Source organism: Leptodactylus fuscus, chromosome 5 (assembly GCF_031893055.1).
Source record: "Leptodactylus fuscus isolate aLepFus1 chromosome 5, aLepFus1.hap2, whole genome shotgun sequence".
NCBI classification, from domain to species: Eukaryota; Metazoa; Chordata; class Amphibia; order Anura; family Leptodactylidae; genus Leptodactylus; species Leptodactylus fuscus.
The window spans coordinates 148,713,075-148,730,923 of NC_134269.1; the positions used below are offsets into that span (position 1 = coordinate 148,713,075).

The 17,849-nt window shown below is 39.7% G+C and overlaps 1 protein-coding gene across 1 annotated transcript in view; it reads left to right on the plus strand.

The window, feature by feature from the left end:
• The window catches only part of FGD6 (FYVE, RhoGEF and PH domain containing 6), a 61,685-nt gene that overhangs the window by 15,919 nt on the left and 27,917 nt on the right, over positions 1–17,849 (plus strand). The window contains exons 2-5 of the mRNA XM_075274480.1: positions 2,749–4,843; positions 13,089–13,227; positions 15,092–15,159; positions 15,240–15,270. Coding sequence (XP_075130581.1) covers positions 2,749–4,843; positions 13,089–13,227; positions 15,092–15,159; positions 15,240–15,270 — 2,333 coding nt within the window. The remainder of the gene's footprint in view (positions 1–2,748; positions 4,844–13,088; positions 13,228–15,091; positions 15,160–15,239; positions 15,271–17,849) is intronic.

The following is a 17,849-nucleotide window of genomic DNA, read 5'->3' on the forward strand; positions in this document are numbered from 1 at the left end:
CTTAAACTAGACTAAAATGTGATCCAGCATTTAAGAAAAAGAAAACGTGTAGAGAAAGATTAATAGTGCAAAAGCTCAAGGAAACAAATTGATTAAAGCGTACCTCCTATTATAAAACAACTTTTCATAAATATAATAGAAGAAAATGCTTACTCCATTTATCAGGCTAGTTTTCTCTTTCATACTTTTAGGGTCCATTCACACGGAGGAAAATGGCGCTGAATTTGGTGTGGAATTTCAGCGTTGGAAAAAAAGCCTCCCATTAACTTCAATGGGTTCCTACAGAAAAAGGAATCTTCAGAAAAAGAAAGCCATTGAAGTTAATGGGAGGCTTTTTTTAGTGCTGAAATTCCACACCAAATTCCTCACCATTTTCTTCTGTGTGAATGGACCGTTAGAGTTAATTCTAACATAGAAGTCTATGGAGAGAGGAGGGGGGAAGATGAAGTTGCTGAAAAATGTTGACATGCTGCTGCTAAGTTCTGCTACACTTAGTGAGTGAGATATCACTTTTGGTACTACTACTGAAGGATTATTTTACAGGCAGTTCCATGGGGAATAGACTTTTGTTTTAGGGCAGTCATAACCGATGAGACAGATAAAAATTGGACAAATCCTAACTATCTTTGTGTGTAAATGGCCAACTCATCATCTGTAACATTGGTCTGACTAGCCATAAATCTGTGTGTGTAAGCCCTATATGGTGTACAATGGTAGAAGCAATATTTATACTCAGTGTACTATGTATTTCTGAAAAGTTGTTACTGGGGTTACTCTTACCTCTTAGCTCTGATTTTGTGCTGTATGGAAGCTGGACTGTAGCTATCTGTACTATTATCATGTCTTTCATTAAAGGGACAGTAAAAAGAAAATAACTGCATTGTATGATCTGTCATATGACTTTAGGGTCTGTCAGATTTCTGTCATAGTAATGTCACACATCACAATGTTCTAGTTTGTGCAGCATGTTTGACTTAATCTGCAACAGAGGCTTCAAAATGTGAATATAATCTAAATAATCCGTAATATTTACTAGTTTTGTAAAAACGCTGGTATGATCTTTACACAATGTTGGGAGTTTTGTTAGCTGATGTATATAAAGGTATATTTATTTACTATTCATTTCTGTAGAGGTTTCTACGAAAAACTGCCACATAGCTCTAATTATACCATATAAAAGTACACACAGTACAGTACAGGACATACAGTATGTAAAATTAATGGTCTTTGCAACCAAATACTGATAGGTTGTGTCCCATAGAACCTTCTAATCAATCAAAGTTACTCCAATAAATACATTGCAATATGTTTATTTCTTTGTCACATTGTAATGTCTCATAATGCCTGTTCATGTGTCCTCTAATTTGTAAAGTGCTGCAGATTATGTTTCCAGTATATAAATAAAGTTATTAACATTATTATTATCATTGTAACCTGTAGTTCAGAGCTGCATTCACAATTCTGCAGGCCTCAGGACTGATCTTCTTCAGCATTCCTTACTGGTCTTGGCTGTTACCAGACCAACCAACAGAACTGTGTATTCAGCTCTAAGGTCTAATACATAATGTAGCTCTACTAAACTTTTCTAAAAGCTTCTCTGTGACACTTCAAGAACACCAGGAAAGATGCATGTAGCAAATGAGTCTAAATAAAAACATAACCAAAAACACTCTGAAAAAAAACATGAAAAATTCTTGAAACACTTCTTTTTTTTGTCTAACCTATGTTTTTAGTGAAAAGAACTGTGAGGGAAGGAGGCCTATGGCTGAGTTTTTCACCTAGCAGTAGTAGTCTGCCACATGGCACAACCCTATGCATTATACTATAGTTTTTACAGTGTTGTAGCTGTTTTTTTAAAAGTGTATCAAAAAAGAGAGGTGTAATAAACAGGTGGCACTCACCCAAGTACATTTAGTAAAATCAGTCGTTTATTTCGTAGAGACGTAAAAAAAAAAAAAAAAAAAAGTGGGAGAGAGTGACTGCACAATAAACAGTGGCCGGGCTACGACCGTTTTGCGCTTTCACTCGCGCTTTTTTAAGCCATGTACTTCACTTGTATTTTACCACAGTTAGACTGAGTTCACACAGGGTTTTTTGGTCAGGATTTTGAGGCCGTATCCTCCTCAAAATCCTGACCATAAAGACGGCTCCCATTGAAATCAATGGGAGCCGCTCAGGTCTTTTTTCCGGGAGCCGTTTCTTCCGGCTCCCGGGAAAAAGAAGCGAGGTGCTCATACTTCAGGCTGAGTCTCCTCGCAATTCGGCCTGAAGACACTCCCTCCTACGGACTAGGCCCATTCATTGAGCCTAATCCGGAGCAGAGTGCGCGACTGGATGCGGGCGTAGTGCATCGGCATTCAGTCGTGGCTACCCGTTTTTTGGTCCGAAACCAAGGTTCTGGACCAAAAAACCCCATGTGAACTTACCCTTATTGGCCGGACAATTTTTAAATGTGCTTTTGCCATGTGGTTATTGGATGCATGACACAATACTGCTATGTGGAAACCCGGCCTCAGTCTGTCTCGGCTCAGATGTATTTAGGTTAAAGAAACAACCGCATAAATGAAAATATAGCATTTTGAGATTTGTGAAAAGTACATTAGGAAGTTCACTTGTCCAACTTATTTTTCTCTCTTTTTAAAATGTTTTAGTATTACTTTAATACTTCATGTTGTATGTATAAGAATAAAATCAATATTAATGTGATTAGAAGTTATTAATTATTTTTATACTCTTTTGAACCAACAGATATTAGGAAGCCTCCAGTAGCCCCTAAACCTAAAAATGCTGTGGGTCAGAAGCCTAGCCCACCACCCATTGCACCCAAGCCTGATATAGTCCAGCCTAAAGTGGTACCAAACAAATCAAAGCCAACAATTGCTCCAAAACCAAAAGTCATTCAAAGTTCATCGGACAACAAACAACAAAGTGTCATCAAATCAAGTATTGGAAGCAAGGAGGAGCATAAGATCTCTGAAAACCTCATTTGTAGGCTAGAAACGTCAGCCAGTAATGAAAGTGCCACATTTATTATTTCACCGTGCTCCTGTAATAGTGATTGCAGTCACAAACTTGGGAACGGGGAATATTCACAGAAAAGTCAGAAAGCAATTGAGCAGCTGGAGAATTTGGAAAATAAAAAGATGTGTTCTCAGCCTGTCCCATGTGTAAGAGCAAAACGAAAACCCTGTAGTCAACCTTCAAGGATAAACCAAGTTAGTTTAAAGGCCAGCATTATAGAAGAAAAGTTCAAGGATGTATTAACACATAATGTCATTGTCAATGGTTATACCTGCAAGCAAGAAAATTCTAAAGAGGACATCAAGGTTGTCAGTGGCAGTGTTCCTGATGGCAACATAGAAAACTGTAGCAAGTCACATCATCAACCTACTACTTCTGTTTCCAATGGTGCTTCACAGATTCATTCTGATTCTGAATCCATGGATAATGCAATAAAAAGCAATGGTTTATTACTTGACAAAGAACCATTAAATACAGAAGGCAATACAAAGCCCAGCCTTCTAGCACGGACTCCCCCTCCACATAAAAAACTTCCTGTTCCAAAACCAAGGAAACCACGCACCCCATATTTAGTGCGACAAGATTGTGTGGACAAAACAGCAGAAAACAGTGAGAATTGTCTTCAAACAAACCTTGAAAAGGTACAAAATGTAGTTGGCCATTCCATAGTACACAGTGTTCATTCCGGTAAACCCGCTGTAGACAGCGAAGACCAACCACACTCCAAAAGTAGTTATCATAACTGCAGTATAGATCAAAATGAAGATTTGCATCTAAGTTCAGATATGACTCCCAATGATACAGAAAATACTGGGAAATGCATTGAAGAAGTAACACATGCTAAAGAAAACAGCAACTTTAAAAGGTGTAGTACTCTCTCAATGAGCTTACCGAAGCAGCTGAAACTTATTTATGAGCAGCAGTTGCCTGTAAATAATACTGCCACAGCGAAAAATCATGTAAAAGATGCACTAAATGTAAGTTCACTAAGAGTTGCCCCTAAGAAGCCACAAAGATACAGCTTACCTGCAGCTGGCCTGCTCAAGAAAGCTGTTTCTGAGGAGAAACTCTTGGGCTCCAGTAGCGAGGGTCCTTCAGATGGCATCACAGGATATGACGGATCATACTCGCAACAGTTACCAAGCTCTGAGAAACCAGTATGGAAATTGCAGCACCCGATTTTACCTTTCGTAGGTAGTCCAGAGACATTAAAGAGTTCTTCAAGTAATGAAGTTCCAAGCCCCCTTACGAAGCCTAGGGCTAAATCTTTGTCTGCCGTTGATATGGATAGAATAGAAAAACCCTTACCTGACAGTCCTAAAAAAAACTCCTTAAAGAGGTTGCTAAATCTCAAGTTATCTGTATGTATTATAAAAAGCGATTTTCAAAAATTTCTTTCTCGAGGCAATCTGCTGGCAGACAATGTGACATCTGATATATTTTCATGTACTGGCCACTCTACATCCCCCACTTTAGAAAAAAAGATGAAACCTACAAAAGCTCAATCTGCTGATTCTTTTAGCCCTTTATCGAGGAAGAGGCAGAAACATAAGAATGAGTCTAACATTGGAAGCAACCCAGCCACAGTGTCTTTAGATGATAATCTACTTTTATCACATAGACCTCAGGAAGCATCTTCTTTGGACAAGTCAGATCCTGATATACCTGAATACGAAAATATTTGTCACTATGAAGAAATCCCGGAATACGAAAACTTGCCGTTTACTCTAGTTTCACATGTAAATGATTGTGATGCAACAGTTTATGAAGTGGAGGACCCAAATGAAGCTAGTTCTTCTGTTCTCCTGCATGTCGTCAACAGGTATGATTCTACCCAGTCTGCTACCCATGTTTATTCTTCTCTAGGTGCCGAAAACATATTTGTAGAAAGTACTGTAATAGGGGTTACCTTAGGCACATTAAGCTTGTACAGTGCTAGCGTACTCACTATCATATGAACAGAAAAATCAAGATGACGGCAGTTACAGATCTGTCACATGATGGATACCAGCAGCTCCTGATAGACTCCAGTGTCTATAGTGGTGTCCAATAAGTTTCTCTTTTGGGGACCCTCATAAGGCAGCAGGCTGTGTAGCTTTTTTTTTCTTTGTAATGAATCCTCTGACATAAGTCTGAAGCTCTACTTAAAGGGTTGAATCAAGTTTTAAACTGATCATATATTCACACGAGAAGGATCTGATCAATGGGGTTTTGAGCGCTGTCCTAGCCATCAATTATGAGAATGGGGGTCCCATGTTCCCTTTGTGAAAGTAGCAGTTATGCTGCCTTCTAACTGTAAGGACCTTCACTTTGGCTGTACCATAGTGATGTTTGGCGTGGCAGTGTGCATGATCAGCCACGTGCATGTATTGATTTTTTTATTTTTTCTGTTCTCATGATTGGTGGATTGGACCACCAACAATCTCACCTCTTATTCAGTGCATAGATGATAAGTTAAGAACAACATTTTTTTTCAGTATCAAGAATCTGCAACAAACTTTTGCTGAGATGTGATTTTGACTACAGACTACACTTTTTATAATTTAGAGATGGGGGAACCTCTCAAGATTTGTTTTGGGTTCAGGACCAAGATTTGTTTCAGGTCAAACAAGTTTGGGATGAACCACAGCCTAAATTAGCTTAAAACATGGTGTATAATACTGTCAGTGGTCCTAGGAACCTATCTATCCAATTCCTATGTTTCTCAGGCAAACTCAGCTGAAGTTATATCAAAGTAAAAGTGTTGTGTTTTTCTATAGAAATTGTATGGTAAGCATTGGATACAAACTTTGAGTTTAACCAAACATGGCGCTGCCTCTCACCTTTACGCTTTTTAACATTTTAAACATTTAATGTTGCTGTGGCAACATGAGTGGCAGTATAGCATGGACAAGGCAGTGGCGGTAGCTGTGGCAGAAGGTAAAGTGTGGATTAATACAATAGATTTAGGCAAAATTAATTATTGCCAATGGAAGGGTTTAACTGTTCATTGTCTGCCTGTATTACTGCTGCAGACCGCACAGATATTATCCCTCACTCCTATCTATGATGACTAAACTATGTTGTAATTCTCCTACTCCTAAGATTATCCAGCTCTATTTCAAACTTTGCAGCACTTGGTACTATGTATCATGCAGGGATGAATAACACATCCATCCTTTACTTCAACCATCACTAAAATGCCTCATGTTTCAGCCACCACTGTAATGTGTCCACCTTCCATTGACTACTGGCTGAGAGGCTGTCAAGCGATGCCAGAACATCTCAGCGACTCACAAGACGTGTCTTTTCTTCTTTTTTTTTTATACTGATGACCTATCCACAGGATAGGTGACCAGTATGTGATCTATGGGAGTCTGACACCTGAACCCCGCACAGATCAGCTGTTCCACTAGCCTCTGGGTGACGGAAGCTTCTAGTGGACAGGAGGACATGCCGTTCCACTCCTATTCAAATAAAATACTAGTTCTATGCTATGTAGTGGATTGTGTTGCTGCTAATCAAGTGCTGCATGCGCTCCCTGTCCACTAGCAGTTTCCGTCTGTCAGCTGAAAGAGCTGATCTGTGCAAAGTCTGGGTGTTGGACCCCATAGATCCCATACTAATTACCCATTCTGTGGATAGATAATCATTATGAAAAATCAATTTGGGACTGGACAAACCTTTAGGTAGCATATAATATCGTTTTGAGGAAACTGCACAGGAAATGGTACCAACTAAAATATACTAGATCTATTCGCTCACACATGTATACACACAATACACTCAGAGATTTTAGACCCTTCATTTTTTCACATTATGTTGAGTTCTTGTACTGAATACCTCATAATGAGAATGTGGCGGTAGATCTGGGGAAGAATTATAATAATTTCTGCTGCACTGTGGCCTCCTTAATTCTTAGGGCTAGTGCACACGGGGGCAAGGAGGCGGATTTTGACAGCGGATTTCGCCTCAAGATCCGCCTCCATACAAGCTGCCCTTTCTTCAGGCGGATTCTGCGGCTCGCTGGCGGCAGCAACCTCCCGGGTCAGCCCATTCATTTGAGCCGACTCCGGAGGGGGAAGCCGCGATGGTCGTGGCAGGCGGGTTGTGACCCGAGGTTGCGTGGCTCCCCGCGTCACTCTCGGTGCCAAAATCCGCCCCATCGCCCCCCGTGTGAACGAGCCCTAACATAGAAGAAGTTTGGAAAACCAGGACTGTAGCCCAACAAAACAAAGTAAATGGAAGAAAGGGGCCTTGGTGGGGTGACCAAGATTCAATGGTCACCATGGCTGAGTGCCAAGTAACCCATATGCAGATGGGAGTAACTTCAAGAAGGTCACCTGTCTCTGCATAACTCCACCAATATGGGCTTTATGGTAGAGTGTCCAGAATGTAGCCTCTCCTTGGTAAAAGACACAGGATAGCCCACCTGGGGTGGATCATTTGACTGTGAGAAACAAGGTTCTCTGGTCTGATGAAACAAGGATTGAACTTTTTGGCCTTGGTTTTCAGCGTTCTTTCTGGAGAAAACCAGGCACTGCACATCAGCTGCTCAATACCATCCCTACAGTGAAGCATAGTGGTGGCAGCATCATGTTGTAGGGTGTTTTTCAGTGACTGGGACAGGGAGACTGATCAGGGTTGAGGAGAAGCTGAATGGAAGAAAGTATAGAGATATTCTTAATGAAAAGCTTATCCAGAGTGCTCGGGCTCTACACCAACTGTCCCCATACAACCTTATAGAGCTTGAGAGGATTTGCAAAGAAAAATGTCGGAAAATTGCCAAATCCAGGTGTGCAAACATTGTGGCATCAAACCTAAGAAGACTGGAAGCTGAAATCGCTGCCAATGGTGCTTCAACTGAATGCTGAAGGGTCTGAAATCTTATGATAGTGCAATATTTTAGTTTTTCCTTTTTTCAATAAATTCTGCTTTCACTTTGTCAGTAATGCCATTGGTATTGAGTGCAGAATGATGAGAGAATTTTTTTTATTTTATTTTAGCATAGGCTGCAGCATTACAAAATGTGAAAAAGTGTAAATGGTCTGAAGACATTTCAAGTGCATTAGCAATGTATGTAACATGAGAAATGTATATCTATAACCTATATATGATTTTCATGTGTGTTTGTTGCAAACAAATCTATATACCGGTAGTTGTTGTTTGGTTTTGTGGTACGTTATCATACTAACAACTAAAGACCTGTAAAAGGAAATTAGTCTTTTCTGGTTACAATTTGACAATATTCTAGTGTGGGTTTTCTTCTTGGCCATAAAATACTTCCACTCGACTAGTGTGGTTAACTCCGCCCCGTCTGGCCTGCTCCGCTTTCCTGTTCTTGACTTCAGACACATGCATTTTGTGTACTGTAAGTTTCCTCAGTCCATTCGCAGTTTTGCTCTGCTGTGCCATCCAGGAAGTTGTGTCAGCTGACATTATTCCAAAGATAACTAGGTTTTCCACAGGGCATTTTTTTTGTTTTTTTCCTGCAAGCTTCTGCATAAAGTAGTACTTCAAGTATATCATACTGTGATAAAGTACAACATTTTATAACTGCAGAGATACAGATGTTGGCTCCAAAATACAGCAACTCCAATACCAATTGCAATACTAACTAATTCTTGGCAGATTCCCTCCTTTATAGGGAGTCTGTCAAGTAGAAAATCAGTATCAAACAAAACTAATGGCATAATGGCAATACCTTGTAGGACGGCTTCTACACTTACCAAAGATGTATTTTTTTTATTCTGCATTGCAGCTCCATTTTCATGAAAATCAGTGTTTTATTCTTATGAAAATTAACTGAAAGGGGACGTCGCCCTCTGCCTTAGATAGCCAAACCTTACCGGTGCTTTGCTTCGCCCCCTCACTGCTCGCCCCTCCATTTTATTGTGCATTGATGTGAATAGTAGCCAAGCTGTTATGTTTTATGCTTGTGTTTAAACAGTTTTCTGTTTAGAGCTTGTTCTTTTATGTGATGTTTGTCTTATACAGTCTGCTACATGTTTTGTACACTTTGGTCTATATCACTGTTCTTTTTCTCTAACATTTGTGCCTGGGGAAAAATCAAATTTGGTAATCCGTTAATGACCTAAGTTCATGGTTTTGCATTGGTCAAGTCAAAGGAAACATCTGCGAATTTTCAGCTGTGCTGTGCAGTTTACCAATGGTTTTGTCCTGCTGATGGTGAACTAATTATTTTTGGGACTGGTAACAGTTCCTTATTAGATGTACGTACATAGAGTTTCCGCATTGTAACCTCGTTATGTGTAGCAAATCTAATTAGGCAAATACATTAGTGATTCCAAATTGTTGGGACACAGAAGGCTTTTGTATCTCTGGCAGGGTTGGAAATGTTCTGGTGTTAGAACTGGTATTCTCAACATATCAGGCAAACATTTTGCAATGACATCTAGTTAAATAGCTATAGGAATTTCAGCATATAAAGTTTATTCTTTGTATTAATCTGCTTGTAGTCATTATTTGGGAATTTTTAGGCTATCTTCATAAGACCATTCTAAAAAAATGGTCTTGAAAAATAAACAGTAGGGATCCCCTATCAAGGATAGGGATCCGTGAAAAAAAGGGGTAGAATAAGGACATGTCCTATTTTTTGACAGTCTGATAAAATGGACAAGTGAATAGTTCAATTGAAATCAATGTTTTAAAACCAGTCATGACATGATTGATTGTGCTGTCCGAGTAAATAAGGCCGTAGCGTTTGCTTTCAGGGCATGGGAATCTGATCTGGTCAGATGGTAATCACACAAGTGGATACCTTACTTATAAGAAGCAAATGTTCCGATAACTGTGCTATAAAGGCATGTTTACACTCCGGAAAGATCTGAGCATACTTTAGTGCTTGCTCAGTTCCCAGCATTCTCTATTGTATTTTATCAGTGAAAATGATACATTACACAAATATGCTTACAGATTTGTATGCAGATCTTTAAAGATTTGCTGCAGATTTCGTAATTGCATATCCTAAAAAAGCAACAAAACGCCATGGGTGTCTCTAACCTAAAGAGGTGCTTCAGTTACCTATACATAAAACATAATCCCTTATGGATCAGCAGACTTTTTATTTTTCTTCTACATGCATTAAATCCGCAAAGAGTTGCATAGGTTAGTGGAGAAGCTGTGTATTTCTATGGTGTTTTCAGGAACATGTGGTGGGATAAATTGAAAAAAAAACAAAAAACAATTCCATCTTTTTAGTTTATTTATTTATGTGTTTTATAACTTCACCTCACTTAAAGGGGCTCTATCATTGGGAAAAGTAATTTTTAGCTAAGCACATACTTGCATAGCCTTTAGAAAGGCTGTTCCACACATACCTTTTGTATGTAAATTGCCTCAGTAGTTTTTTAATAAGTCCATTTTTATTCATATGCAGTTTTGAAACCCATTCACTTGAATTGGTTTGCAAAGTGACCACCTGTGAGCGTTTTGTGCCTGTCCGTGGCAAAACCATTTTTTTATCCGGACACAAAGCCGGACATGCAGGACTTTGTGTCCGATTAAAAAAAAACAAACAAAAAAACGGTTTCACCGTGGAGAGGCACAAGATGCACACAGGCAGTCACTTTGCAATGAATGAGCCTAGTCCGGAGGAGGGAATTTCTTCAGGCCGAATCACGAGGCGAATGAGAATGAACGAGAATGAACATCTTGCTTCTTCTTTCCGGGAGCTGGAAGAAACGGCTCCTGGAAAAAAGACCTGAGTGGTCCCATTGATTTCAATGAGAGCCGTCTTTTTGGTCAGGGTTTTGAGGCAGATGCGGCCTCAAAACCCTGACCAAAAAACTGTGTGCGATCTTACCCTTAACCCCTTCCCGACATGCGCCGTAATAGTACGGCGCATGTCGGGTCTGTAACTATGGCGACCGCCCGGGAGCCGGGCGGCCGCCATAGCCGCCGGGTGTCTACTACTTTAAGGCATTAACCCCTCCGGCGCCGTGGTCAAAGGCGCCGGAGGCGCCATTTTCCCGGCGGCGCATGGGCGCCGCCATTTTGGCCGGGATCGCTGGCTCCTGGAGCATGCTCCAGGGCTGACGTCCTGTTGTCATGACAGCCGGGAGCCTTGTACAGGCTCCCAGGCTTGTCTGCAAATCCTCTCTTTTGCAGGCTGGTCTATGCAGCCTGCAAAAGAAAGGATGCTTTTTTGCAATGCATTTCAATGCATTAGCATTGTAATGCATTGCATTAGTGATCAGACCCCCTGGGGTTCAACACCCCTAGGGGGTCTAATAAATGCAAAAAAAAAAAAAAGTTAAAAAAAATATAAAAAGAATTAAAAGTTCAAATCACCCCCCTTTCCCTAGAACACATATAAAAGTAGTGAAAAACTGTGAAACCTATACATGTTACGTATCCCCGCGTCCGAAATCGCCCGCTCTACAAATCTATAAAAATATTTTTCCTGTTCGGTAAACGCCGTAGCGGGAAAAATAGTCGAAAGTGTCAAACTGCCGTTTTTTCACTGTTTTGATTCTGATAAAAATTTGAATAAAAAGTGATCAAAGCAATAACATTTCCCGAAAATGGTAGAACTAAAAAGTACACCCGGCCCCGCAAAAAAAGACGCCCTATGCATCCCCGTACACTTACGTATAAAAAAGTTACGGCTGTCGGAATATGGCGACTTTTAGAAAAAAATTTTTTTAACACAGTTTTGGAATTTTTTTTAGGGGTCAAAATGTAAATAAAACCATATAAATTTGGTATCCCTGGAACCGTACCGAAACACAGAATATAGGGGACATGTCATTTTGGCTGCACAGTGAACGCCGTAAAACCAAAGCCCATAAGAAAGTCGCAGAAATGCATTTTTTCTTCAAATCCACCCCATTCTGAATTTTTTTCCTGCTTCCCAGTACATTATATAGAATAATTAATGGTAGCATCATGAAGAAAAATTTCACCATTTTGCCCACAGGCAGTTCTGTATACTGCCGGAAAGCTGACAGTGCCCTGAGTTCAGCACACTGTTGGCTTTCCCGATGTGGGCCCAGTGTGAAGAGCTTATGGTCCGGTACCATAGCTCTTCTATGGTCAGAAGGGCGTTTCTGACACTTAGCCAGAGACGTCCTTCTTCACAGCACAGCCTATCGCGCTGTGCTGTGAGAGCCGGGAGGAACTCCCCCCTCCCTCTGCTCGCAGTACTCGTCCATAGACGATTGGCTGTGCTGTGAAGAAGGACGTCTCTGGCTAACTGTCAAAAATGCTCTTCTGACCATAGAAGAGCTATGGTACCGGACCGTAAGCTCTTCACACTGGGCCCACATCGGGAAAGCCGACAGTGCGCTGAACTCAGCGCACTGTCAGCTTTCCGGCAGTATATAGAACTGCCTGTGTGCAAAATGGTGAAAGGTCCTCTTTAAGGGGAACCTGCCAGGTAGTTTTTCCACCATAAACTAGCCCCATTGTATGTAAGATGAAGTCATTCCCTTTCAATTACTGCCCCTCTGTAATCTATGTGTTGCTGCAAAGTGAAGTTATAAAGGTTTAAGGCTGAGGCCCCACGTTTTCGGAAACGCAGCTTTTTTTTTTTGTTCCAGATTTTGCTGTATTATTTTGAGCCAAAGCCAAGAATGGCTATAAAAGGAATAGGATGAATATAAAAAGTTCTTACACTTCTAGCTTCTGCTCAAGAAACCCCTGGTTTTAGCTCAAAAAAAAAAAAAAAAAAAAAAAAGCTGTGTTTCTGCAACGTGGAACCTTAGCCTAAAAGTATAAAACGTCATATGCAAATTACCCTCAGTAGACATAGGAGCGGGGCAGATTCAGCCTTGTCAGGTTCTCCCCTTGCATCACCTTCCTGGGCATGACTGACATCTCCTTTGTAATATCAGGCAGTGGGGACGTGACAGGTTCCCTTTTCAGAGCTTCATAAATATCAATAGAATCGCCGCCTATAACAAATTTCTAGATGCATTGTCTTCCTGACTACTGAATCATATGTGTCATCATTTTGGTTAATTCTGCCTGATTATCATTTGAGAGAAAAACAAAATGATTTTTTCGGTGAGTATGCTACAATTACATTTCTATATATTTTTTTCTCTGTATTTTGTCATTTGCAGTGAAGCATCACAGGAAGATGTTGATGATAACTTGGGCCTTGTTCACTCTGATGAAGAGGAAATTCTCAATAGCTCAGATGAAGATGATTTCAGTTCAGACTCGAGCAAAACTGATATTGATAACCTGGAAGAGAAAATGGTGTGTAAATGTGATTAATAGGAAACAACTTTTGGTGACATCAGAATAGTCATGTGTGACTAAAAGTGTAGTATGCTGTCAGGAGCTCTTATGAGTAACATAGAACTTCCTGTGTCCTCTGTGACACCGTAGGATGTGCTTGTCCTCATACTACCAGTACTGAGTACACTAATGTGTAGTGGTGGAAACTGCACTGAGTGTAGCTGATCCATTGAATAACCGGATCTCCTCTGATATTCTTACTGATTTGTATGGCTAAAGTGCTCAGGTTCTTTGTGCACCTTATTTTGTAGTGATCTGTCCTTGACTAGTAATGTAACCTAATTCTAAACTAATTGTGTGTGTGTAAAGAACATGGTCTTTTATTCTTCATTTAGACTGAAGCCCCATGTGGTATCAGCCATCACTGCAAAGAGTATGGATTCTGTTAATCCCATCCACACATCACAGAATTTATTCCACAGTGGAAATGCTGTGATTTCCAAAGCCATTGCGTTTAACTACAGAAATGCTGGATTCTAGATATAATTTAAGCAGAAAGTTTGCAGAGAAAAACTATGTGGTCTTTCTGTGAAGAGCACTGCAGGAAAAAAACGCAATGTGTTTCCGCCATGTTTTTTCCTACAGCGTTTTTTTTGGTGCAGCTCGCTACATGGGGCCTTAGCCTTACAAAGGATTTATTGTAAATATTGCCACAGTTTGTCATGTGCTAAGTAGGCCACACTCCCAAGTTGCAGTGGACATTTTGAACCTAAGACTCAAGGAGGCTGTTATGGCTGAATCCCCATACAGCACAAACAGTCCATATTTTTAGTTCACTTTTTAGTGCATATTAAAATAAAACAATGTGACTATATTTCTAATAAATCCTTTGTAAATGCGCCTGTTTTTATTGCATGGAATATTTAGTGCTGGCTTCTTTGCTCCATGCACATACATCCAGGAGACTAAATACAAATTAGTAGGAATATTCCATTTGAAGCTGACAAATAATAGCACAGCTGACAGCTGTGTTATCCATACCACTGGCTCGGGCCCAGAAAACATTTACAATGACTTTGCCAAGGTCCCTTCCCTTTTTTATCATTAAGTGCAGGAATTGCTTGAAGCTTTATGTAAACTTTACTAGAGATATGTGCAAAAATGACAGAAACATTTCCTTTCACTAAATGAATGCACAGATTTGTGTTATGGTTGTATGTATAGTACATGTGGTACCGCTAGTCGTAGTACACAGAGATGATTTTCTCAGTGAAAATAAATTATTGAGATTATAATATCCATTGATGGTGCCAAAGAAAAGCACCTAGTATCTCATTTGGTGTACCACTAAGGACCACACATTGGTTTGCTTTGTTGGAACATGACAATATTTTTGTAGGGATTAAGGAGGACTGCCATTCTTAAGATAGATGCTGGTCTCAGAGATGAGACACACATCTATTGCATACTTATAGCATATGTTGTGGTCATGCCATAAATGTGTAAGATGGGAGTACCATGTTCAGCTGAGAATGGAATACTTTTTAATGGAGTTGTGGCCATACATGCACAATACCACTCCATTTACTTAAAGCATTCAGGGGAACTTTTGGCTTCCCGTACGTTCTCCTGATCATTGGGAGTCTCAGAAGAGGGACCCACAGGAATCCGGCATTTATCCTCTAATGTGTTAATGGTCATCAGTGGCACAAAGCAACTATTTCAGACACTTGTAATATATCTGCAAGATACAGTATGGTTATTGAGGCAGGTACCCCCTCTGGAATTTGTGAGAGTCATGGCTGTCTGTCACTTTTATGAGAGTTCCCCAGAAAACGGCAAAAGTAACTTTTTAACAAATTGTCACTATATTCACAAACAGGAAAAGAAGCCAAGACAGAAGACCAAGATTTATTACATTGCCAAGGAAATAATGAGCTCAGAAAAGGTGTAAGTGTAACTTGTAGACATTTATTTGCTTAGTTTAATTTTTCTATTTTCCAAGTTTAATTCTACTTTCTGTTCAACAGGTTTGTCGATGTCCTTAAGCTCCTGCATATAGTAAGTGTATAATTCATGTCATGTTCCTCAGTGAACCAAAACTCCCCTACCAATGGCCACAAACCACTTTTACACCCATATTCAATTTCATTATATTTTCTTTATTACTCACAGAAGTGATTCTTTATAAGTTCTGGTAGCTAAGGAAAGGTGTGTAAGCTGTGTCTTGTCGTCCTTACTAAAGGCCCAGCTATAAGCCATTTACTGCTTATTATTTAGTTTATTAGACATTCAACTTCAATGCCCTCAAGTACAACTGGGGTACCAGGACAATGACATACTTTGGTTTTAAGCAAAGAAGAACAAATTTGTTATTAAGTGTCTCATATCATGAAACGTTACATAAAACCTCTGAGAATTATAAAAAGACTGTATAAAAGTAGTTGTTTCAGCCAGCTTTGCACTGTGTGAGGAGACAGCTGTTGTTGAGATTGCTGAGACTGTTGGCTTATCACTAGTATTACATCAGGAGGAAATCCAGAACTGCTAAGGAAGTCGACTGCTTGTAAATATAATACAGTTTATATAAATCTTTAAATCCTGCGCAGCAGCTGCAAAAGGTGTAATACTGAAATACAGACCAGCAACTAACTCTACATACAACTTTGCATTCAGTCAGTCTGGCGCACATTTGTTATCACCTGGTTTTATTAAAAGCGCGTTCCATCAGTGAATCTTATATATTTAATTGAGTTTTAAGTGTTGATGTAATATACAATTACTCAGTATTGGGACGGTTCACAGGCTCTGTAATCACATCTCTTTTTATCTGTTTCATTTATCACTGTGACTGTAATGTAAAAAAAAAAATAATGTGTTGTATTTATTTACAATGTAGGCCAGGACAGATTGAAAACTGATATATAGCCAGACTGTCAGGAACGCCCTTCTGACAATGGGCAGAGATCAGTGCCATTATAATGGCAATGATATCTCCAGTTAGGGGCACATAACGGAGAAGCCGACAGTGGCTGAACTTAGAGGTGATGTTTCTGAGGCTAGAAACTCTAATGAACGTATCCTCTGCAGCAGAGGTAACTCTTGGTCTTCCTTTCTTGGGTCAGGCCTCATTAGAGCCAGTTGAATTAGCATTAGATGGTTTTCATGACTCTTCTTGAGGATACTTTCAAAGTTCTTGAAGTTCTCAAAATTAACCAAATGGTTAAAGTAATGATGGATTGTTGTTTCTCTTACTCTACTTACTTGAGTGTTTTTTGCCATAATGTGAATTGGAACATTATGTGAGTAGCGCTAAACACTGTATTAAACTGTGTATAACCCTACCTTTGTACAACACAACTGATGATCTTAGACACATTATGAAGGCAAAAACTTCAACCACTTAGCTTGTGACAAGGCATAGCTGTTAATTCAGAACGATTGTAGATGGGTAGATATTTTATTCCATATATATACCTTTATAGATTTGCCATGTCTTCGATATGAATCTACCAAAAAAAAATCCCAAGGAATTAAAATGTTTTTCTACACTTTTGACTGGTACTATATTACTCACATGTTAAATATCCAAATACATAATCCAGTAATCTTTTCACATATTACAAAATACATACATAAAGCTGTAAAGAAAATATACATTGATAGGTCATTTTGCTAACACTATAGGTGTAGCAGTATAGCTGTTCAATAGCTTTGTAGTGTTCGATACTTCATGCTGCAGCCATAAATTCTTGCAGGAAACAAGTACTAATGAGAGGTTAGCTATTCACCTTTCCTGTTTTTCAGGAAACGCTGGAGATTTTAATTTTTCTTCCCCTGCTGAAACTACAAACAGAACAATCTTATTTTTTAATCCCCCAAAGTCTCTATTAAAATGAAAGAAAACATGGTGGAATACATGTTTATGCATATTGTGAAATACGAGTGAGCTGTAGGAAAAGCATACAATAAAGGCGCTAGTGTTGTGTAATAAGTTTTCTGAGGATGGATGCTATACAGCAGAGTGTAGGCGAGTCAAGGCACGCAGATGACCTGCTTTACTTGGAAATCTTTTATCCACATCTGTTTTTACACAGGAAAGTGTAGCAAAAATCTACATGTATGATTCCTAGCTTCATAACTTCTAAAATGTAGTATTTTAAAGGGGAAAGTGACAATGAAAGGGATCGCCTTAGCTCTTGCAATGAGTCCATCCCCAGTTTTTCTCACAGAAACAAGGCTGTACATGACACCAACTAAAATTGGTGGGCCACCCATGGTGCTGGCTAATGGAGAAGGGCATGAAGTGCCCTTCTATGTTATGTTCAAATATACAGGTAGGCATATGGAAAGTTGATAACCCTCTTTCACACACACTATTTCTTCAGCATTGTAAGGCTGGGTTCACACCAGCATTGGCTCTCCATATGGGGATTCTGTTCCCCTCACTGCTTGAAAAATGCAGAAACAAACATTTTTCGCCCTTTTCAGTTGGAAACCAAGCAGACCCCATTATAGTCTATGGGGGTCTGTGTTTTTTTTTTGCAGGTAACTGCCTTTTAAGTGGATTAGGTTTCTGTTCAAGGGTTCCCCAAGAGGACCCTCGAACAGAAACCCAAATGCAGATGTGAATCTAGCCT